The following is a 21,974-nucleotide window of genomic DNA, read 5'->3' as shown; positions in this document are numbered from 1 at the left end:
TTCATGCCCAACGAATATTAAGCCCATAATTTGTGTTAGCTTGCTCTAGCTCTCTTGAGGTCAGCGTGGCGGGACTCCGCGTCTTTGGCAGCATTTCGCAAGCTCTCTAAGCAAGGCAAATTACTCATATTCAGCGGGAAATGCGTCTGAATTTTTTTTAATTAATGAGTACGCCTCTCTTTTCCCATCGAAAACGAAATGCTGGCCGATTCATAAGCACTTGCTGACTTAACGAATTCACCGAGTCCACGCCCCGCTTAACTATCCCGGTGTATTGCACCAGTTCTCTTTAGTCTAGTCAATTTGCCGACAAGAAAGACGTTAATACGCCGATTTCTGATACGCCCGATGTGTGCAAATTCCCGAAATGCTTCGTCTAAATGGCGTGTAAGCCGGCCTATATATAGAGAAGCAGGCAGGCAATTTTCAACATTGTCACTCATCCCTCACTAACAGACTCATTGCATTCAAATTCCTGCATTACCATCAATCTACGCTTTGATCCGACACGAACATCAATCTCACGACTCTACCATGTCAAAGCAGACTGTTGAAAAGGTCTCCATCATCGGAGCAGGCTTGGCTGGCCTCACGCTTGCCTTGGCCCTGCATCAGCAATCCATACCTGTCGCAGTCTATGAATCGCGCTCAGCACCGCTGAATATCGGTGGCGCCGTCATGCTTTCTCCCAACGCGCTCAAAGTCCTCGATGCACTGGGCCTCTACGACACGGTCCGCACCAAGGGCTACAACTTTGACAACCTCGAGTATCGTGACCTCGACGGCCGCCTGACAGAGATCCAAGAATTTGGTGGCCTGAAGAAGTACGGCTACCGCGGGTTGCGCATCTATCGCTACGTCCTTATCGACGAGCTGGTCGCGGCGCTTGCCAAGGCTGGCGTGGCAGTGGTATACGGCGCCAAGTTCTCTCATGTGGAAAAGGATGCTGCGGAGGGCGTTTCATTTGCGCTGACTGATGGGAGAATCATAGAGACGTCGCTTCTCGTCGGGGCTGATGGCATTCACTCGACGGTCCGCAAGTACCTCTATCCGGATCTGGAGACGACCTTCATTGGCATGGCGGGCATCACAGCCGCCGTACCCACCGCGCAGCTTCAACTTCCCGAGGGATACCATATCCCGGCCACCATTGTCTCCGCAAAGGGCGCGTTCGTCATTGCTCCGCAGCAGGTCGACGGCTCCGAGGTGCTTATCGGCAAGCAGATGCGCCTGGCGCCGGCCGAGCGGCAGCCGGGCTGGGACCGCGACTTTGTTGCGGACAAGCAGTCGGCGGTTGACTTTCTGCAAGCCGGCAACGAGCACTTTCCCGAGTTTGTGCGCAATGCCACGTCGCACCTCGATCCTGCAAAGGTCAACAAGTGGCCATTTTTCGTCGTACCCAAGCTCGACCGTTGGACATCCGAGACAGGCAACGTGCTGATTCTGGGTGACGCGGCGCACGCGATTCCGCCGTCTGCGGGGCAGGGCATCAACCAAGCTTTTGAGGACGTGTATATATTGGCGCTGGTCTTGGGCCAGAAGGACAGGATCGGGGACGTCGCCCCGGCACTTCGCTTCTGGCAGACGTATCGCCAGGCTCGTGTGGATAAGGTGCTCGAGCTGAACAAGCAGATTGACCAGCGGAGGATGCCGTCGACGCCAGACGACCAAGGCGAGCTCACGAAGCGGGGCTTTGAACTCGGATGGCTATATAACCCGGATTTCAAGAAAGATGTGATGGACTGGGTTGCCAAGACTTCAGGTTCAACAGGCAAGGTTTAGGACCAGTAGTACTTCTATAGTAGTCAGCGTTTGCAATTGATTATGATCGTCTAATCCGAACAATTCGATCTCACTGGTAGAGAATATGCAGTTATTGGACAAATTCTTGAGTGAAGATGTTTATTAGTTTTGGCCTGTGTCAAGCCAGATAACTAAATAGTTAATAGTACATCAAAAGTGGCATTTCAATAACCGGCGTGACACAAGCACCCTGGCTCGCCGTGACCGTCACCGTCCATTGCTCCGTAAGCCAGATCCATGCGAACCTATACCCATGAATAGTGCCTGAACAAAAGTGCAGCCCATCACCCTATACTTTTACATTTTCCCAACCGTATAACATGCCAACGCTATGCAACACTAAAAATGGTACAGACGCCTAAGCGGCATGGCCCCTCCTCTTGGGGTTGCCACGACCGGTGCGCTTCTTGGCCTTGCCACCCTGATCGCCTTCGATAAATTTGATCAACTCATCAATACTTCGAGAGTCAACCTGTGAGCCGCCACGCTGCTGGGGTGCCGGTGCGAGTGTCTGTGAGGGTGCGCGAATGCCAGACTGGATGCGACGTTCTTGCAGATCCTTGGCGTGCTTGGCAATAGACACGGCGTTTTGCGTGAGCTGCTCCAGCCAGCTTTCAGCCTCCTTGGTGTTTTTGTCGTCGGCCCCGAGTTCGCTCAGGAATATATTGTAAGACTCACGCATGCGCTTCACAGCTCCCTTCGAATCATGATCAAGGGCCAGTGCCTGCGCAAGCTGGAATAGCAGGGTGGCAGAGTTGACGGATTGCTTTCCAAACACTGACTCGCAAACTCGAAGAGACTCCTCGAACCATAGTCGAGATTCATGATATTCCTTCAAGTGTTGCAACATCACAGCGGCGTTGTTGATAGTCGTGATGGAGTCGGGGTGTCCAGGGCCATAGATAATCTTCCACAAGTCCAGAGCGTGCTTAGAGAAAACAAGAGCAGATTTGCTATCGCCAGCTTGGTGTAGGAAAAGACTGAGGTTGAGGTAGTTCAGAAGGGTCTCAGCCGAGTCCACACCAACAGTACGTTCAGACACAATGATGGCCTTGCGGGCAAGCTCCACAGCAGACTCCTTGTCGTCGAGCTGGTAGTACAGCATGGAGAGACTGTTATAAACACGGGCTACTTCGGGATGCAATATGCCGTAGATTTGCTCGTGAAGAGACAATGATTCCAGAAGAAGCTCCTGCCCAAGCTTCTTCTGGTTCTGAAGGATAGAAATCCTGCCAGCTTCCAGAGCCTCCTCAGCTAAAGCACTGCGTGGGCAAGAGTGCTTCACAATGGGGACAATGTCGATAAAATCGTCTGGGCTGAAAGTAGAGGCGGGCGCCTGGGCAGCCGTAGAAGGAGAGCCGTCACGCGCGCTCTTCTTCTTCTTGCTCTTCTTTGCATCTCCTCGGACCTGGCCGTTGGCCTGAGCATGTTCGCTTGCGCCGTTGGTACCGTTATGGCTCGGGGCAGAGCCCTCAAAAACATAATTCTTAGCCACGATCTGCAGACCCAGCTTCAAGGAAACCTCACGAAGCAGCTGGATAGGACGAAGAGACTCCACCCACTCAGACTCCAAGCTATATCTGTACCGCTTCAAGATCTCGTCCTCAATAGTACGACGCAGGCTCTCAGGTGTAACAGTCTCGAAAGAGAAGTCAGTCTCCTTGTAGAGCGATCGAAGCTGAGCATCGACCTCGCTGCGAGGGTTGGGGTTGACCTTGTAACCTAGAAGGCAGTTGAAAAGGTGAGAAATGCAGGCCGGGGTAAAGGCGAGTGGCAATGCACGGAGGTAAGTGGCGGAAACGTGTTTAAATGCACGAGACACCATGTCCTGGATACAAATTTCGCGCAAACATTTTAGTCGGCCATCAGTAGCGAGCGATGCCACTTGTCCAAGGTATCTGATGTTAATTCCGCGCTTGTGAAGGAGACGGCTAAGAGACTGGCCATCCATGGGAAAGCTAACGTCAGAATCAGACAGCTCACGGAGCAGGCCGGGAATGACCTGCTCGCGCAGGTACGTGCAAGCTGCTCGCACATCATTCTCGTCAGCCTCTAGCTCCGCAGTCTCCTTGGAAGTCTGCGGCACTTGTCCACTGAAAACGTCGGGGTTGAGAGAAAACTTGAATTTGGACAGGTCTGGCTGCCAGGGGTCGTTCTCTTTGGTGTCTTTGGACTCTTTCGTCTTAATTTTGGCCTCTTCCGTTTCGTCCTCAGACTCGTCTGTCTCTTCGTCGGAATCATCGGAGGAGTCGGAATCCTCAGAATCGTCCGAATCGTCCGAATCATCCGTTTCGTTATCGTCCTTCTTGGCAGCAGTCTTGCCAGCACTCTTCTTAGCATGCTCTGCAATTTCCTTATCGACCCACTGCTTCATGCGGAAGCGACCGAAAGAATCCACCAGCTCAGGTCGGAGAACAGTCATACGGTGAGGATAGCTGCTGGTAGACTCTTCCTCACTCTCCTTGGCCTTCTCCTCCAGCCACGGAATATCAAAAGGCGTGATTCTATACAGATCAAGGATATATTTGCGACCGTCGGTGCCCATCAGTCCCTTGGTCTCAACACTAGCCTCCAATTCAAACCTTTTCCCGTCCTTGTCCCATACGGCGTGAGGCTTGACCTTTAATGCCTTTGACAACTTGCCGAATGGGCCAGCAAAACGCTCATCGGCGGCGACAATATCTTTACCATCAACCGCGCCATAATCGATCTGGTTCTCACCGGGTTCGCGCTGCTTGAAAATGCCCGGCACAATGCTCTGGCCAACAATGCGCTTTCCGAGATAGTCAACAACAACAGTAGCGGGAGTGAAGAGGCCGTCAATATCAAGCTGGTTGACCAGACGTACGCCAGCAACATCCTTGCCAGTGGCAACGCGAGCCGCTTCATCGCCTCCCTCAGAGGTAAATGTCCCGACACCGTCAGCGCCAAAAGAGAAGAAGATATTGTTGTAGACAAAGATTTGAGCATCTACGCATTCTGTAGGATTCAGGGGTGCAATTTCGCCACGAGCGACCATTACGGCACCTTTGGTAGCAGCATCATTGTAGTCGGCAAAAAGCTTCGAAATGAGTCTTTCCCGGAAAACTCTGTCCTGGACCGTTTCTTTGGGAAGCTCCTTGGCGGACTGGAATTCCTCGTTCCAGTCTCGCAAGGTGTCTGTGTTATCGACACCGGCTAGAAGATAAGTCTCTTGGGGTCGTGTGGCATCTGGTACATGAGCGCAGAGCGCCGAATCCGGCGAGGGGACCACCCAGGGAGCAGCTGGGATCGCGTTGGTGATCTGAAAGGTCGCGAGGGGATCTTTGCTGTTGTTGTATTCCTGCAGCTGCTGGAAAGTCTCGTTAAATGATGGCGAGATCAGCTCAATGAGCTCCAGCAGAGAGTGGGCAGCCTGACCCTTGGGTGCTGGGCGCGGGAATGGGTCAAACTTTGCGTTGGAGGACTTGTTGACGTAGAAACCGGACACGTGCGCCGTGATCTGAAACTGCTCGCCTTCGTTTGTCGTCACGATGAGGTAAAGGAGGTGACCACGCTGCCTCAGGTGACAAGGGGGAGGGTTCCAGGTCGACAAAGCAATGGTCTTGACAGTCTTGGGGGCAGTGGGCGTCTGTCCAGGGACGAGGCTGGTCAGGGGAGGGACTCCTTGGAAGTCGTAGTCTTCCTTCTGAGATTGCTGCTCCTTGTGTTGCTCCTTGGGCTGCTCCTTGGGCTGCTCTTTGGGCTGCTCACTGAGCTGCTGAGTACCGGCACTCGCAGACTCGAAAAGTGAGGTACCGGCTAGCACGCCCTGGGTGGTATCAACTCGATCGCCAGCGGCACCAATGAGCTCGCGAACTCGAATGAGGTGAATGCGTGCCTCTTTTTCGGTATAAGGGTCTTCGACAAGATGGAACTCTGGATCGGGTCCAATTCCGGGAATTTCGGCAATGGAAATGAAATCCTGGACCTTTTCACCTTGGAATTCCAGGTGAAAGCACGTGTATCGGAATGCAGCGGGGAGATCGATAATGGACTGGCGAACTTCGTGAACTTGTTCTTGGGATGATACCTGTGATTGCGAGAGTTAGTGCCAGCCGCGACGAGAGAGTACTGCTGACGGGCTATAGATACCATTATTTGCATCTTGGAGGGCTTCGAGCCGGGGAGCAGGATGGTGACGTTGAGGAAAGCTACTTGAGTGTAAGTAAGGCCATGCTCTGGGATAGCACGCGACAGACGTACCCTCGACTCCAGCGCCATTTTCGACATCGTTGGAAGCATCCGAGGAAGCATTGACATCAACTGCGCGAGGTTAGCTCAAATTGGCCTGCACCAAAGACGAGACTGGGCAGAGTAATTACCTGGACTGTCTTGCGCCGCTGGCGCCGCCTTCTCAGCCATCTCTTCGATACCAGAAGAAGAAGAAAGAAGAGAAAAAGATTAACAGAAGAAAGAAAAGACCATGGAAGAGCAGGAAGTCAGAAAATGGGTCTGGTCACACTCGACCAGGAAGTTTTTGGGGCAATTGAACTGATTAAAAGAAAAGACAAGAGCACAATTGATCTGGCGGAAGGGAAGAAAAATTGGGCGACAGACAATTTGCCGGTAAACCGGAGGGTGCGGGTGGAGTACTTCCGTGCAGCCAGGAGATCCCAGCTTTTCCCGTAGTCGTGTCTCGTCCAGAAAAGTCCTCCCCCCCTCACGCATGAGCTAGCTAACTAATTGACTAATGGCATTATTATTCAGTACATGTGTTTGGTTGATGGGTAGCCACTTTGTGGGAAAGGTAGGTACGTAGCCAAGACCCGACAACAGCCGCGCAGGCCAGCTGAAGCCCCGACGCCGCTAGCAGCCTAGCAGGGGGGAGGGATGATGGGAAGAAGAGATGATAGAATGAAGCTATCGCGAGTATCAGGAAAATTGATTTAGCCAAAAGATGACCAACACTACTTTGTTCAAACCATGGCTTTTTTTCACCCGCTGGTAGCCACAAAGCCTTGCCGCTCCTATATGTCAGGGCTAACGTAGTAGTGCGAAGATACAAGTGTAAAGCGGCATACCTTGAACGCATCTATCCTGCCAGCAGCACTTGATTCTCGAGAACGCAGCCGTCGTGTGGCCATCAGCTGCGTTTGGCTGGCGTCGTGGCTTTGGTTGTCTTGTAGCTATAGGTTACGGTCGCACATTAGCTGTGGCGTGGCCAACTAGCCAAATGACTAATTTAGGAAATTCCCCCCTCCACGCGTATCACATAGTCAATAATTATATCCATAATTTTATACGTAGAATAATTAAGTTATAGCTAGCGAGAGAGCTATTAAGATAGCCATCGAGAGAGCTATCGAGAGAGCCGTCGAGAGAGCCATCGAGGTAGCTAGCAAGAGAGGCGGCTAGCAAGAGAGGCAGCCAGCGAGAGAGCTATCGAAGTAGCTGGCGATAGAGCTATCAAGGTAGCCAGTAAGAGAGCCGTCGAGAGAGCTATCGAGGCAGCTAGTAAGAGAGGCAGCCGGCGAGAGAGCCATCGAGGCAGCCGGCGAGAGGGCCATCAAGGCAGCCAGCAAGAGAGCCATCGAGGCAGCTAGCAAGAGAGGCGGCCAGCGAGAGAGCTGACGAGAGAGGCAGTCATAAGGTAGCCGTTAAGGTAGCTGCCTCTCTTACTAACTATCTCGATAGCTCTCCTACTACCTCTCTTGCTGGCCGCCTCTCTTGCTGGCCGCCTCTCTTACTAGCTGCCTCGACAGCTCTCTCGACGGCTCTCTCGACGGCTCTCTCGACGGCTCTCTCGACGGCTCTCTCGACGGCTCTCTCGACGGCTCTCTCGCTAGAGCTCTCGCCGGCTACCTCTCTTACTAGCTACTACTCTTATAAAACGAAGACTAGCTATAATTTAATTATTCTACGTATAAATTCGTAAATATATTAACTAAATAATAAGTAATGTGTGTGGGGGAATTTCCCAAATTAGTCATTTGGCCAGTTGGCCACGCCACAGCTAATGTGCGACCGTAATAGGTCGCTCTACTCCCGGCATCATCCTGGTCACCACAAATATGGGACGAGACGAGACTATGAGCGGCCAGTGTCTTGAACCAAAGATCATTTCGTTCTAGATAAATGATGAGAACGGGCTACTAGTAATCGTTTGGAACAAGGATATAGCGTTGGGATTTTATAGTGATAGAACTAGCTACCATGTGCGGTTTAACTTGCTGTTCTCCATGGCCCGAGAGAGTGCCACTTAGTAGTATCGAAAATACAATCGATATCTAGATCTAAAATCCATAAGTGTGATAATTGTACCCCTGGCTGCTCTATCATTCGCCATCATTTCAAATATCTAGGCATTCTCACTTCATATATCGCACAGTCAAGCACACCCTGCACTAGACAGGAAGGAAGGAGGCGAGAAATTCCAAGGCAAAGTGGAAGGAATCCCCAGGTAATTGGTCGAAGGCAGGAATCGCGGAGTCGGCCCACCTTCTTTCTACTCGGCCGTGTCCTCTAGGAGGACTGGCGTTGTGTAAAAGTATTTTAGTCGTGGTACATGAAAATACATTCAGGAAGGAATATTTATCATACTGTAGGATGAAATCCGTCTGTGAGATACGATATTCCCATCAAGTTTCCCTCCCGGACGATTGGTCACCCGACAATTACGGATCAATAACACACCAACAGGGGAATTTGCCAGACGACTTGTTAACGCGAAACTCCTCTGTCACCAGCAGGTACGTACGGCCGGCAACAGGAAGCGACGGACCAGACACTCCCACAAAAAAAATTATTGGCTATTACGGTTACATGTGCGCAGCCAATCTTGGCTGCCGGCACGTGAGAAAGTATGAGTATCTAAGATAACTACGACTACCACTAGATTGAGGGAATCAACCATCTGCTTGCTACTTCTGACCACATACTGTGCAAAGCGTAGTGCTCGTAGGCTCGCGATCATGTTGACAATTGACATAGTCAGAGAACAGAGGCTCGTCAGTATTGACGTGCTGCCAGTCACTTCCAGCCTCCAGCTGGCCAATTCTGGCGACATTCCCAGGTCTAACAACTACGCCAAATAAGATATACGTCATTGAAAGACTCATTATGTATATACATATATATATACTTGATATTGAGTCCTTATAAAATTTAGATAATATTATAGAGCTTTTATTATTATTTTATTTTTATATATACATAAGAAAAAATCCTCTTCTTATAATGATAATAAATTATAAAACGGTTGATTTTAAAATTTCAAGTTTGCTTATTCTTAGTATTTATCCATAATTTACTTTACCTACTAAATGTTTGTTTCAGTCTCTCAAGGGTAGTATCTTTTTTTCCACTGTCACTTTCCGATACCCACTGCAGCTTTGTGACATTGGCAAGCTGGTCACTTGGGCTGGTCCCGTGCCTGCGTTCTCCCCACTTTCAAGCCTAGGCACGGACAAGTAGGTACCAGTCACCAGCCAATTTTGACTGTGCCTGTCTCACAGCAGAAGACGTAATGATAAGCTAACAGGCTGCAGGCTACCCTGGTTTCGGCTTGACGAACCCGCCTTTGTCCCCGAGCAGCTTCTCTGTGCCATTCGGGTCTTCTTCCTCTTCAACAACCCCATGCCATTCTGGTGTTTGCCCACTTACCCGCTCTATCGTTGTTGATACGAACCGCCCAAGATGACGTCGCGTGTGGCCGTTCCATTTCTGGTGGCTATGATGTTGCTGACTGGTGTCTGCAACACGCTTCTCACCAAGTACCAGGTAAATGAGCAACAAAACCACCCTCTCCCTTGTCCTCACGGGAGAGAGAGCGACAGATAGAATCGCCTGCGAGAGAGAGAGTGTGTGTGCATATGTGTGTGTATACTTTTACTAACCGGCGCGCGTGCGAACCATCTCACAGGACATGCAATGTGTACGCGACTGCGACGCTGACCCCAACAAGCGGAAACTCTTCAACCAACCTGTGCTGCAAACTGCCCAGATGTTTGTCGGTGAGATGGGCTGCTGGCTCGTCATTGGGATCATGACACTCTATGGCCGCTTCTTCGGTGCTGCTGCGGCGGACGCTGAGTACCGGCCCGTTAACACCCATGAGACGGCCGACATTGGCCCCGACGCCGACGAGGCCTCCGATGACGACAATGGGCCTAAGCGTGGCCTTCTCAAGGGATTCGGCATCACCCTGCTCGCGCTGCCCGCCATTTGTGACATTCTGGGAACGACGCTGATGAATGCTGGTCTGCTCTTGGTGGCCGCGTCCATCTACCAGATGACACGCGGCGCCCTGGTACTCTTTGTCGGCCTCTTCTCCGTGATTTTCCTCCGCCGCCATCTCTTTCTCTTCCAGTGGCTCGCGCTGATCGGCGTTGTTACCGGTGTCGCCGTGGTCGGCCTCGCGGGTGCCATCTGGCCCGACGAAAAGGTGCGCCATGCCGGCGAGGGTGCCGTTAGCGGCGACGACGGGGAGGCTCTCTCCGACACTGCCCGCGCCATTGTCGGCGTTCTCCTGATTGCTGGCGCGCAGGTATTTACTGCCACGCAGTTTGTCCTGGAGGAATGGATCCTGGAGAACTCACCCATCGAACCCATCAAGGTCGTGGGCTGGGAGGGCCTGTTTGGCTTCCTTGTGACAGTCGGTGGTATGATTGTCATGCACTTCATTGTTGGTCGCACGGAAGCGGGCCGCTACGGTGCCTTTGACATGGTCGAAGGCTGGCGTCAGATGACACAGTACAAGCCGGTCTGGCTCACTAGCCTGCTGATTATGATCAGTATCGGGTAAGTAGAGAGCGGAAAAGTGTTGGTGAGAGAAAGTTGTGTTAACGCAATGTGTCACAGTGGCTTCAACTTCTTTGGCCTCTCGGTTACTCGTTCCGTCAGTGCCACGTCTCGCTCTACTATTGATACATGCCGTACTCTCTTTATTTGGGTTGTCTCGCTCGGTTTGGGCTGGGAGTCCTTCAAGTGGCTGCAGATTCTCGGTTTCGCTATCCTTGTGTATGCGACGTTCCTCTTCAACGGCATCGTCCAGCCGCCGCTGAAGTCGCTGCGCCCTAACGAGGAGGTTGCGCCTCTGTTAGCAGAAGACCCTATCGAGCACCCATAGATGGCCTGGCCAGGCCATGTGTTAGTAGGAGGGGCGCAAGATCGGATTGATTTGCTTTGTTTTGGCTGTGCACTATCATCCCGGTATTTGAATTCGGCGTCCGGAAAGCATTTGTAGTTTGTCATGTATGCATTTATTGAATTCAACGTAGAGCAGGATACAACCTGATTATGATCAATTTGAAATATCAATACGCTAATAACCGATGATGCCCTGTGTGCTTTGACCAAACGCCATATTATCCAACGCCGTATGAGGGGCCTAGAGACTCGAAAGTATATACTGCTCCTCGACCAACCCTCAGGAAACAAAGATTCTTATGGATGAAACGGAAAGAGACCCAATGAAACCGAAACAAAACTCGTGAAATTAGGAGAGGAGCGCCATAACGCGTCATGCACCGTTCAGAAGAGCCGGTAGACCGACCACTTCAAGCAACGTTGCACAGCAACTCGGCCTCGAGGATGAACTTTCCCTCCTTGTACTTTTGTGAGTTTTCGTATGCCTTGTCATACTTCCAACCGACCGTCTCTTTGCACTGGCGACAGGTTATGTCACAGACTATATGCCTTCCCGTGGTCATGTTTCGCTCGCTCGGCTCGCCAGTTTCGATATTGACGACGCTATGGAAGAGGTAGGCCTTGCCATGCTGACCACGAAAGTTCTGTAGGCATGGTTAGCACGGGGAAACAGCTCGTCGTGTCTTCTTCAGTTCCCCTTCCTAGGCACAGGCCTGATGCTACCAAACCGGTAAGGTATCACGATGAGCGAAACGCACTCGGCACCTTGGTTACAGACAGCTGCTGCTGCCCTCCCAGAGGCCTGTGATTGGTTTCCCCGAATATGACATACCCTGCTGATGATGTCTTCATGGTTGGCCAGATGTGCTTTGCAAGCTTTGCATCCGTATATTCTGGTGCTATTGAGGTACGTATTGTAGGACAGACCCATGTTGGTTCACACGGCTGACTGGTGCTGCTGGTGCTGGCTTTGTTCGGGTGGCGTACTTGGTAGGTCGTGCTCGACGGCGACGTCGTGGCCGATGGAGCGGTTTGTATGCTGCTACTCCTCGTGGTTTTGCTTAACACTCCGCTTGCACAGGTCAGAGTGTGGCAGCTCGACGTGTCTTGGTCGGGTAGAAGGAGCTCGATTCGCGAAGGAGAAGGGACCGTCAAACGATGTTGCTGCAGAGTTCAAGGTGGGCTAAAGTCACGGGTGCAAATAAATGTGACCTGACTGGCAAGATTGATCTAGCGAAGGTCTAGTCTAGCACGTATTAGCAAGGCGGCAGCTGGCTTGACCGGTAAACTCGGAGACCACGAGCTGGCCACCCGGTTGTGCCAGCCTAGTGCTCGTCACTGCTGTGGGGCTGCACAGTAAGTTGGCCGGCTTACGCTTCCTGCCTTGTGAGTGCTGCGCCGTAACGTTGTTGTACGTATGGTAATGATGACGCCATTCTAGTACTATCCAAAGGAAACACGTATAATATTGTAGAAAGGGGGTGAAAAGGTACAATAATAGCCCAATCGATAATTTTGAGCGGGCTGCGTGCGTTCAAGTAAAAAGGCCGCCAATTCGTGGCCGCTTATTTGCCTTGCTTCATCGCCATCGTCAATCTGTCTCGCACTGTACATTCATAAGAAGCATGATTCCCAAGCATAGAACTTCACCATCCTCTGATCAATACGACAAGACTCGGCTCATTTTTTATGAAAGCACCCTTTGCCGTTGTAATATCTATACTGCTGAGTTGTCCGTAGTAGCCAATTCACAAGCACTCACGTCAAACGACCAAAGTGTCACTATTATGCAACCAAATCATATCAGTCTCAGTTATTATACTATAAATCTCCATTGTCATTAGCAACGTCATCTACTTCCTTTGGCGTCCCAGTCCCACCGCGACTCTTCCTCTGTTCTTTCTTTTTCTTACTCTTCTCCTCGTCCTTGTCTCCGATATTATTAAAGTGGTAAATGCCGCGCTCTCTATCCCTCGCCAGAAGTTCCATGTCAGCCTGGGTAACAGGCACGCCTTCGACACCCTTGACTGCCTTTCCTTCGAAGAACATGACGAGCCCGGCAACGATGGCTACAATGCAGCCTAGCGCAACAAAGAGACCTGTAGACCAGCTGGGTCGATCGTACCTGTTCATTCCCCACATGAATCCACAGAGGATACACTGAAGTAGTGTATTGCCCACCATGAACCAGATGACGAAATCGAGCTTCCACGGAGCCGTCGCGCGAGCTCGAACGCCAGTAAGAGGAGCATCGGGGATCTTATCCTCAGGGTACGGAACAGGGTCAGAGTCTGACTTGTTAGGCCGGTTTGTCACGTTATCCGGTCCGACGGATGGTTCCAGATCCGTAGATCCTTGTAAGCGGAACCAGCCTCGATGAATGCCAGCCAGCCGGCGAAGGCCGGCTTCTTGGCCACCCAGTCGGTATTTTAAAAGAAAGTATAGATCCCGGAAACGCCACGGTGCCAGCCCAAAACCTGTGACACAAAACAGGGCGTTCAAGATCTGGGAGTCAATTTCAATCCATATGCGTCGAGGAGAATTGATATCGTTGCACGTCGGGTGGCACATGGCTGGCGCTAAAGCATAAACGGGTCAATACATGGGTGAGAGCAAATCAAGGAGGATTATATCGGCTTACCGGCGTTGCAGAGGAGCAGAAACAGCATACCGCCCCATGCCACGACATTGAGGCCATATACTGTAACAAGGAACCCAACAGGAGTGAGGAAGTAATTCCAAAACGTTATGCTAGCGTCTTTCGTGGATTGCCAAAAGGAGTGCTTGGGGGGAAAGTGGTATCCGTTTGGGAATGCCGCCGTTGCAGAGGGCTCCTGCGGTTTGATGACGCAAGGTTCCGGGGTGACATGCTGAGGCTCTTGTTCCTCAGCTACCGAGTGTATCGTATTGGTTCGTATGGGGCCTGGTGATGTATCTTGCAGCTGATTTGCAGAGTCGCGTCGCTCGATGGACGAGCCTATCGAGCCTCTGGCAGATCGTCCCGTGAGCATTGAGGAAGCAATGCTGCCAGTAGCAGCCATAAATCCCGCTGGAGGACCCGATTCCTCGAACGTGACGGATAGGCGCCGTATACGGCTACTTATGGACGACGATGCGGTCGGTCGGGTGGCGACAGTGCTGCGCCCATCTTCGTGGCTTGGGATGCGCGTCGTCTCATCACCCACTACCGGGAACGGCTCCGTGCTGTTTTGTGCGGCCATTTTTGCGAGGCGAGGAATCAAAACATGGCTGGTGGTTTTATCTGTGTGGTTTTCCGAGGCTGAAAAGATTGGGCAGAGCTGATCCGGGGCAAGACGAGCCTCCCTGCGCTAGGTTGCCGAATCTTGGGGATCTCACCAACTGCGAAATGCAATGTGGGGCAACGCCCATGATACAGCCGAGCAGCCACAGCGTAAGATTCAAGCTTGGATGCTTAATGTTACGAACTCGATCACAAAATGACAGATATGTATCACGTACTGCACCATACTTTTTCTCTCTTCCAAAAGAATGGAGATACGTAAGCTAGGACGGGAAAAACCGGCGGCATTGGATGCAGAGTAGTGGCATCTTGAAGGCATCTAGATGGCAGGCACTGACAACCTCCACGCAGGTGTGATGCTTCAAACCGTGCCCATGGCTTCATAGTGATCAGTTTTTCAGAAACCATCCGTACTCAATAGGGTCATAAGAATATGTAGGCAATTGTGTCGAAGCGCGGCTCTTTCATTACAGAGCGAAACCACTACTATCCCAGATGCCTGTCTGCCCATCAGGGTCTTTGTCTAAGATGCTCCACCAGTTAGCCTTCCCAGGTTTCCTAGCACCTCGCATTCCGCCACAACTTTTCAACAGCACTCTGCAGTTGAAACCCTTCACTTTCAGCTACTCCTCTGCAAATTACACAAGCTTCGAGTACCGAGGGCGTTGCCAGCATGTCTTCATCACAGATCCAGCAACCCGAAAATGTGGCTGTTGCCGTTATGAAAAATTTGCAGGACCAGCATGACTGGACAGAGCTAGAATTCATCTACACCAAGAACTCAACCAGAACATTGGTACGAGGATTGCCTACAAAGCGACTATATTTGCATCCGGATGACCAGATTGCGGCGCTTGCGCAAGAGCAGGCTACAGGAGAGCGAGCTCCCCTGGAACCCGTACACGAATTCGTGCTCCCCGTCCATCTGTCAGAAAAGTGGTCTCTGGCCGACTTTGCGGCTGTCTTCGACTCGTTGACGAACACCGGCACACGCGAGAAGAGGATAGTGCTTGCAACACTACACAATGACTCTACAGTAGTTTATTACATCATGCAGGAAGGCATGGTAAAGCCGCGCCAGAATTAGGCCCAAAGACGGCCACCATGCGCTCAAGGAATAAAGACGATCTTGTGCACCTTCATCTGATCAAACATGTCATATCCACCCACTGCTTCGGACAATGGCATTATGTTGTCAAACATGAACCTAGAGAGGTGCCTGCTGTCAGCACGCATGCCATCATTGTCGCCTAAAAAGACTTGCACTTACTCAACGTCCTTTTGCTTTTGTTCGAGGAGAGCAAGCGCTTCTGGGAAGATGGAGCGAACTGGACATCGCCCCATTTGGAAACGTACATTCTTGCTGATTCTGAGTCAGTATGGCAATGTTTCAAGGAGGGAAACATTCTACTCACGCATAGCCGTCGGCACCACTCCAAGGAATCTATGGCGTGCAACATCAGCCAGTCTGTTCTTGCTAGAGCATTGGGCCAAAAGAAAAAAAAAAGAAAGAAAAGGAGTAAGCATCGCATCCTACCTCGGCGTTGTGAACACCAATACTGCTCATGGCACCGAACGGACGCACCAAGTCGAATGCTGTCTTAAGTGCGGGCGACAGGCCGACGACCTCGACCACAAAATCCGCGCCACGGCCGCCGGTGGCGCTTCGAACCCGTTCCTGCATCTTCTCAATGCCATCATTAAAGTTGAGTGGTATAGCTCCGAGGCTCTCGGCCATCTGCAGTCGGCCTTCGACATTGTCGACTGCAAAGACCTGTTTGGGGTTGAGATGGAGTGCGCTGATGATGGAACAAATTCCGACTGGGCCGCATCCAATGACGACGAAGGTCGACTGTGAGATGTCCACCTTTGGCCTAAGCTCTACGGCGCTCTTGACTCCATAATACCCGGTAGGAAAGATGTCAGCCATCAAGACCAGGGCCTTGTCAGAGATGGACTTGGGCGCCTGGATGGCAGTGCTATCCGCCATGGGGATTCGTGCGTACTCTGCCTGGCCACCGTCGAGAACGGCAGAGCCAAACAGCTTGCTGTGAACGCAACGAGAAGTTGCCTCATTTTGGCAATAAAAGCATTCGCCACTGCTGGGATCAGAAAAGGGCAAAAAAGTGAACGGAATCTACTTGGAATGGGACGTACCAGCAAGCTGTAAACGGAGACACGACCTTGTCACCAACCTTGAGCGTCTTGACATCCGCACCGGCTTCCACTACCACGCCGGTGAATTCATGGCCCATGATGAATCCCGTGCCGGACTTTTGGTGTCCGCGGTAGACATGGAGCTCGCTACAATACTTGTCTCAGCCTATCTAAATGAGGAGAACGTGCATGGCAGCTGGGGTAGAAAAGGCAATGTTGAACTTACGAGCCGCAGAGAGCGGTAGCTTGCACCTTGATGATGATATCACGGCCATCACTGACTAGACTCTCATTAGCCGGAGTAAACGTGGTGCCGGTATATATACGGCGGGGATGATTTACCTCGGGGTACGGGTCGGTCTTGAATAGATACCTTGCGGGGGCCGTCGAAAATAACGGCCTTCATGGTGGTTGGGATATCCATGGTGGGGTTGATGAAACGAACCGAGTTGATAATAGTAACAAAGGTCTTGATATACGTCGCGTAACGGCAGATTCAATTGCTCTGGTATACAATAGCTTCTCTTATTTTGACTATGCGATGAGGCTTAATTCTCGGCAATGTGTGCCTCCTCCACCATGCTAGCGTACATGGGGCGGCAACGGCAGCCATGGTCGTTGCCAGAGCCGACGCTCGGCTGCAGTGCGACTGTGAGCCCTTTGCCCCGTGGAATATCCGAATTGCCCGAGAAAATTGCTGAGCAAACTTGGGACGGGCCATACGGCGAGCCGGCGCATACAGCTTTGTGGGGGTTTGCGGGGTTACGGCGAGCAAAAGCTTGAGAGACACCCGACTGACGAAGGTAAATGGGGCTGAAAGTACGAGACAGTACTCAATTTGGCAGCAGAGGCAAAGCATTTGTGCTCCTACTTGGGGTTCGGTTTGCAATCAGAACATCTAGGCTACATAAGTACGAGGCAAGTCGGCCCATTTCTGCCACAGCCCAACAATCGCCATCACACTGAAGAGACCAGCTGCCAGCTTCGACGGGGAGCCGGGGTTGGGTAAGTTGCTCAGTACTGGTAGTAGTCTGTTTCACTTGTCTTGGATTTTGCCCAATTTTTAGCTCTGGACCTTATTGTGATTGCAGTGTCGCCGGTTGGCTTGCCCGGACTGCCCGCCCGGGCTGTGCCACATACGCACTGACGGCATCGCAAGTGGCTGGCCCCAACCAAGGACCGGCCCACTGGAGATATGGGGATGTGGGTGAATGGATGTTGGATCGACCACTGCAGCGGCGTTGCGAGGTTGTGAGAGGGGCTCTCGTTAAAAATGGTCAAACATTTGGAGCTGTTCTGGAAGAGGGGTCGAAGGAACCCGACGCTGGATCTTGAGGAGTGCTTCATGACCCGCGGTGGAAGGCCACCACGGTCTGGGCCTCAGCTTGAAGTCTTGCTACGCTTCCAAGTACACGGCTTGGAAAGCGAGAAAGTGGCGGCGCCTGTATCAAGATGTTGCCTTGCTAGCTGGAATAGCAGAAATGCCGAGCGCCGCCCGAGCTGCCGTCAGTGAAAATAAAAGAAAAAAAAAGGCTAAAGTGGCACTGCGAAAAGGCCGAGGCGGTACCATAGACCGCATCGAAGAGAGGCTTTTCCTACAGATTACATGAATCATTCGATGGAAACGGCTGCCGATGTAGATTGGAGGAGGCCCGGGCGTGAGCCGTGGCGTGCGTCGTTCAGCTAATTATGATGCCTGCAAGCTTGCTGTGCCTTGTTCTTACATGAGAGAGGGAGAGACAGAGACAGAGACGGGCAGAGAGCCCGGCAGCCCTTGCATTGTCGCAGGCGTTGTGGGATAGCGAGAGGAGGTGTGGGCTGAGTTAAGGTCAGGGTTTATTAGTCGGCCTCTAAAATCTGGACCACAAGCTATGACCAGCAGAATGCTAATTTCGCCGAGTGTGGAGAGAGAGACAGGATCAGGAGTTGCTTTTTTCCCCCTTCCTTTTGCCCTGGCTAGCTGGTCTGGTTAGCTGATCTGAGCGGCTGGCATCATAAATGATGCGTTGTTTGTGTTGTACAGCAGTATCCCTTGCCAATGCCTTGGCTTTGTCCCAAGGTTCACGAAGGGGCCAGAAGTGATGCATGTTGAGATTGTTTTGGTGTATTAGTAAATGGTAGCCCGTCACACCTTGGGTTCTTTTGTTGAGGGCCGTCGTTTTGGCTTTCTTGGCCCATTTCGTTTTTCTTTGCCTTCGTTTCAACCACAGCGCGCGCCGGCCGGAACTGTCTGACACGGTCCACGGTCCATGTCTAGCGATACGACGGCAGATGCACATGTACATGTTGAACATCCGTGGGGTAACTTAGAAAAGAGTGCGGAGAAGGCCGATGGCTCCAGCAGCACTCTGAAAACAGAGAGCCAAAGCACGAATAAGACCAGAGAGTAAGTAGTAATATGATGTAGTCATGGGCCTGGGGCTGGAAATGGTGTGGCCAAACTTAATAAAGACCAAAAGGGCTGGCCAGGCAGTTGATCGGGGGAGGTGCTGGCTTTCCGAGGGATGCCAATTCGCTCATGCAGCTAGCCAGGCTGATTGATTATATGCATGCCAGGTATTAGTGCGGCGTATGGAGTAACTACTTGCTAGCTTACCAGAGACTGATAACTAATACCTACTTAGCAAGTAGCTCGCGGAATATAAGAGGCAGATGCGTGAGAGAAGAAAGGGAGCTACATGCAGACTGTCCAAAAAAAGCCGAGCTGGTAGTTAAGTATCAGCGCAGTGGTTACACACCAGTTGAGTGAGAGACGGTTGACGGGAAGCCCCCCCCCCCCCCCCCCCCCCCCAAAAGACACATTACTCAGTACAGTCGGGCTACTGTATGAACGAGACAAAAAGTTGGGTGGACCGTGTCCGACGACAACGTTTTACATGGAGGAACACCCAAGGCTGCTAGCCCCGAGAAAACTACCTAGTTCGTGTCCTTATTACTCTCGGGTGGTAGTAATGGTGGTGTCGGATGGCCCGACGGGTGGCCCGCCAGAGATGGCGTGGGGAGGGGACGGCGAGTTGAAGGAGCCTCATTGACAATGGCGGTGCGAATGAGAGGAAAGGAGGGGAAATAATAAAGAGATGCAAAAAAAAAAAAAAAAATAGCAAAAAGTAAAATAATAAACGCAAAGTCATGGTACCGGTACATTGTCCTTGACAAAAGCAGTGTTCCCCCACATTCTGACGGAGTAGCCTCCCCGCTATTCCGGAATGGCCTGCAACCGCAACCCTTGAGGATCAAAAAATTCACCCCGAAAGGCGGGCAGGCTGAACGCTTTGGGGTAACTACCTAGTTAGTCCTTGGTCCTGGCGGCGCATTTGGCCTCCTCTCAGCCCACTGCAATGGGAGCCTCGCCTCCGTCCTTGGAAGGGGCGAGGATTCTGTGTACAGACAGACTACCAACAGAGAGGATGCGGCCCAATGTGCCAGTCTGGTGTACTCAGTACTCAGTATTCTTGACTTGGTCTGTGGCTTGTTGAGGCAAGGAGGGCAACACGCTTGGACTGGGGAGCTTGGCATTGATTCACGGTCCAAGGTTAGCGAAGCGTGTAGTAGTTCCCATCTACTACTCAAAAGTCAGGTAGTTGGTCAGAGAACGCATCTATTCATGCTTGCGGCTGGTGGTATACCTGTACCTGGTGCGGCCAAGTTGGCTCTTCCCACACAATCAAGATTGCCCGGCTTCCAAAGTTAGATGCCGCATCAAGACGAAACGAAACGAAACGCAGCAAAATAACTTGGAACCAGAAGAAAAAAAAAGGGAAACGTAAAATTCTTCTTCTCCAACCATTTGATTCATACTCATCAGTAGGCGACTTCCGCAAGTGCCCGCTAATAACGGGCGAAGCTAGCCGGCCGGGGTTTGTTGTATGTTGTCCCCGTAACTTTTCATTGTCTTTCCCAGCCAAAAAAAAATCCGACGACGTGGACAAACGAGCAAGCAAGGTCTCTCCCTCTCTCTCTCTATCTCTCTCTCCCTCTCCCTCTCCCCCTCTCTCTCCTTCTCTCCTTCTCCCTCTCTCTGTCTGTGTCTGTGTCTTTTGCCCCCTCTCCCAACACATGCACTCGTCTGTGGGTCAAGGTTTATAAATATTCCTTCTACGCCACGGCATGTTGCTCGCCAGAGCCTCCTCCTGCCCTGTCCGCCCACTGGCTGGCTCCGAGGACAAGGGGTGAGGGTGACCCATCAGCACTGTCCTCCCGCTCTCTGAACTTCTCAAAGAGTGGGAATGATCGGTCCAAGACTCCAAGTCCATGGAGTGGCGTTGAGACCAGACAAAGTGGTGCCCCTCTCCCTCTCCGTCCCCTCCCACCCCCGGACTTGGGGCTGAGAGGTCAGCAAAAAAAAAAGGGACTGGGGGAGGGGAGGGAGAGGGGGAATACCCGGACAAGGCAGACGACACCGACTCTAACCCGCATTCTGCGCCGCCGCACCGCCGCCGCAAGTCAAAGTAACTACTTAGAGAAGGGGAAAAAAAAAAAAACTGGTCCTGCTAACTCTAGTTAGCTCGGTTGTTGAACCCCAGCCCGGGCCCTCCCTCTCTCGCCTCTGTCGTCCCCTCCTGGTAAGTTGCCTCGCTGCCCGTCAAGCCAAAAAGCGCTAGGCACGACTTTTCCCCCACACAACCATCTGGGTAGAACCCCCATGCCCGTTTTGTTAGTTAAAAGTATGTGCGGGTTTGTTGTTGTTGTTGTTGTTGAAGGCTGCAGCCCATGTCATGTACTCCGTACTGCCTACCAACCTAACACCTCTTACCCAGTATCCGAAGCCGCTTTTGCAAGAACAACATGCGAGCCGCCGACGCATGGGGCAGCGAGGTCGTCATGCATCCACCATGGATGGCTTTTACTGGTCTCTCCATTTCAATCCAAGCAGCCATGTATGCATGGAGGCGAATCCACTGCTTATTGAACATGGCCAGCAGAGAAAGCAAGTAGTTGATTTGGCCGCACACCAAGGCCGACGAGCAAAAGGCCTGCTCCTGGCTCCCGTCTCCCCAAGGTTAGCCTGCCATGGCTCCAAAGAGGGAGGAGAATGGGGGGGGGCGGACGCGGGTTGGCGCGCCTTGTCAAAGTGTTGTGTGTGTGTATCACTAGGCATGTGTGTGTGTGTGTGTGTGTCTGCAGGTATTACTATTGCTAGGATATACGGCCAATTTACAGGCAAGGAAAAAAGGCCGTGCTTCTTCCGGAACCGTGTGTGTGGGTGGTGAGAGCAAGGCAGCCCCAGACAAGTTGCGCTGGCTGATCCGGCAGATCGAGACCTTGTCTGCTTGCCTGCTGCCAAGGGCTGAGAAAGGCGATGGAAGAGCCGCTCAATTCGTTGGGGCTGCCTGGTCGTGCCCCCTCCTCTCCTCTCCTCTCCTCTCCTCCCTAGACAACACAAGGAAGTAAGTACATGGTAGTTAGGTAGTTAATAGCGGCGCCGGTGTGCGCCGTCTCAGAGTAAGTAGCACTGCGCAACGGTAATGGAGGTAACTACTCGCTATAAGTAGTTAGTAACTACCTACCTAGGTATTGAGTAACGGATACCTTGCTCTGACTCTTGTTCGTTGCCCTCTTCACAAGTAGTTCCCCGGGCTGGGCTGCAAAGTAAAATTACTCCATACATGTAAGCAATATATCCGCCTGAACCTCTCTTCCTCTG

General features: G+C 51.9%; 7 protein-coding genes across 7 annotated transcripts; 3 read left to right on the top strand and 4 right to left on the bottom strand.

Annotated features, from left to right (window-relative positions):
- Window positions 1–534: 534 nt before the first annotated feature.
- Window positions 535–1,782, top strand: V2A60_007068 (FAD-dependent oxidoreductase; the record flags this gene model as incomplete). Its single annotated transcript, XM_083258357.1, has 1 exon — window positions 535–1,782. The coding sequence occupies one exon, from the start codon at window positions 535–537 to the stop codon at window positions 1,780–1,782; it is 1,248 nt and encodes a 415-aa protein (XP_083114483.1).
- A 379-nt stretch (window positions 1,783–2,161) lies between these two features.
- Window positions 2,162–6,186, bottom strand: V2A60_007067 (translation initiation factor 3 subunit CLU1; the record flags this gene model as incomplete). Its single annotated transcript, XM_083258356.1, has 4 exons — window positions 2,162–5,854; window positions 5,917–5,975; window positions 6,028–6,087; window positions 6,147–6,186. 4 exons carry the CDS (start codon window positions 6,184–6,186, stop codon window positions 2,162–2,164), a joined length of 3,852 nt encoding a protein of 1,283 aa, XP_083114482.1.
- A 3,273-nt stretch (window positions 6,187–9,459) lies between these two features.
- Window positions 9,460–10,891, top strand: V2A60_007066 (uncharacterized protein; the record flags this gene model as incomplete). Its single annotated transcript, XM_083258355.1, has 3 exons — window positions 9,460–9,543; window positions 9,686–10,563; window positions 10,624–10,891. The coding sequence occupies 3 exons, from the start codon at window positions 9,460–9,462 to the stop codon at window positions 10,889–10,891; spliced, it is 1,230 nt and encodes a 409-aa protein (XP_083114481.1).
- A 430-nt stretch (window positions 10,892–11,321) lies between these two features.
- On the bottom strand, window positions 11,322–11,842 carry V2A60_007065 (Yippee/Mis18; the record flags this gene model as incomplete). Its single annotated transcript, XM_083258354.1, has 2 exons — window positions 11,322–11,555; window positions 11,744–11,842. 2 exons carry the CDS (start codon window positions 11,840–11,842, stop codon window positions 11,322–11,324), a joined length of 333 nt encoding a protein of 110 aa, XP_083114480.1.
- Window positions 11,843–12,732: 890 nt separating this feature from the next.
- On the bottom strand, window positions 12,733–14,132 carry V2A60_007064 (DUF2985 domain-containing protein; the record flags this gene model as incomplete). Its single annotated transcript, XM_083258353.1, has 3 exons — window positions 12,733–12,740; window positions 12,825–13,490; window positions 13,553–14,132. 3 exons carry the CDS (start codon window positions 14,130–14,132, stop codon window positions 12,733–12,735), a joined length of 1,254 nt encoding a protein of 417 aa, XP_083114479.1.
- A 714-nt stretch (window positions 14,133–14,846) lies between these two features.
- Window positions 14,847–15,260, top strand: V2A60_007063 (tRNA-splicing endonuclease subunit Sen15; the record flags this gene model as incomplete). Its single annotated transcript, XM_083258352.1, has 1 exon — window positions 14,847–15,260. The coding sequence occupies one exon, from the start codon at window positions 14,847–14,849 to the stop codon at window positions 15,258–15,260; it is 414 nt and encodes a 137-aa protein (XP_083114478.1).
- Window positions 15,261–15,283: 23 nt separating this feature from the next.
- Window positions 15,284–16,754, bottom strand: V2A60_007062 (chaperonin 10-like protein; the record flags this gene model as incomplete). Its single annotated transcript, XM_083258351.1, has 7 exons — window positions 15,284–15,380; window positions 15,444–15,536; window positions 15,589–15,617; window positions 15,711–16,272; window positions 16,331–16,477; window positions 16,557–16,611; window positions 16,673–16,754. 7 exons carry the CDS (start codon window positions 16,752–16,754, stop codon window positions 15,284–15,286), a joined length of 1,065 nt encoding a protein of 354 aa, XP_083114477.1.
- Between the last annotated feature and the right edge of the window lie 5,220 nt (window positions 16,755–21,974).

The sequence above is a fragment of the Cordyceps javanica genome, chromosome 4 (genome assembly GCF_051103115.1).
Source record: "Cordyceps javanica chromosome 4, complete sequence".
Lineage (NCBI taxonomy): Eukaryota > Fungi > Ascomycota > Sordariomycetes > Hypocreales > Cordycipitaceae > Cordyceps > Cordyceps javanica.
This window is presented reverse-complemented; position numbering and strand designations above follow the sequence as displayed.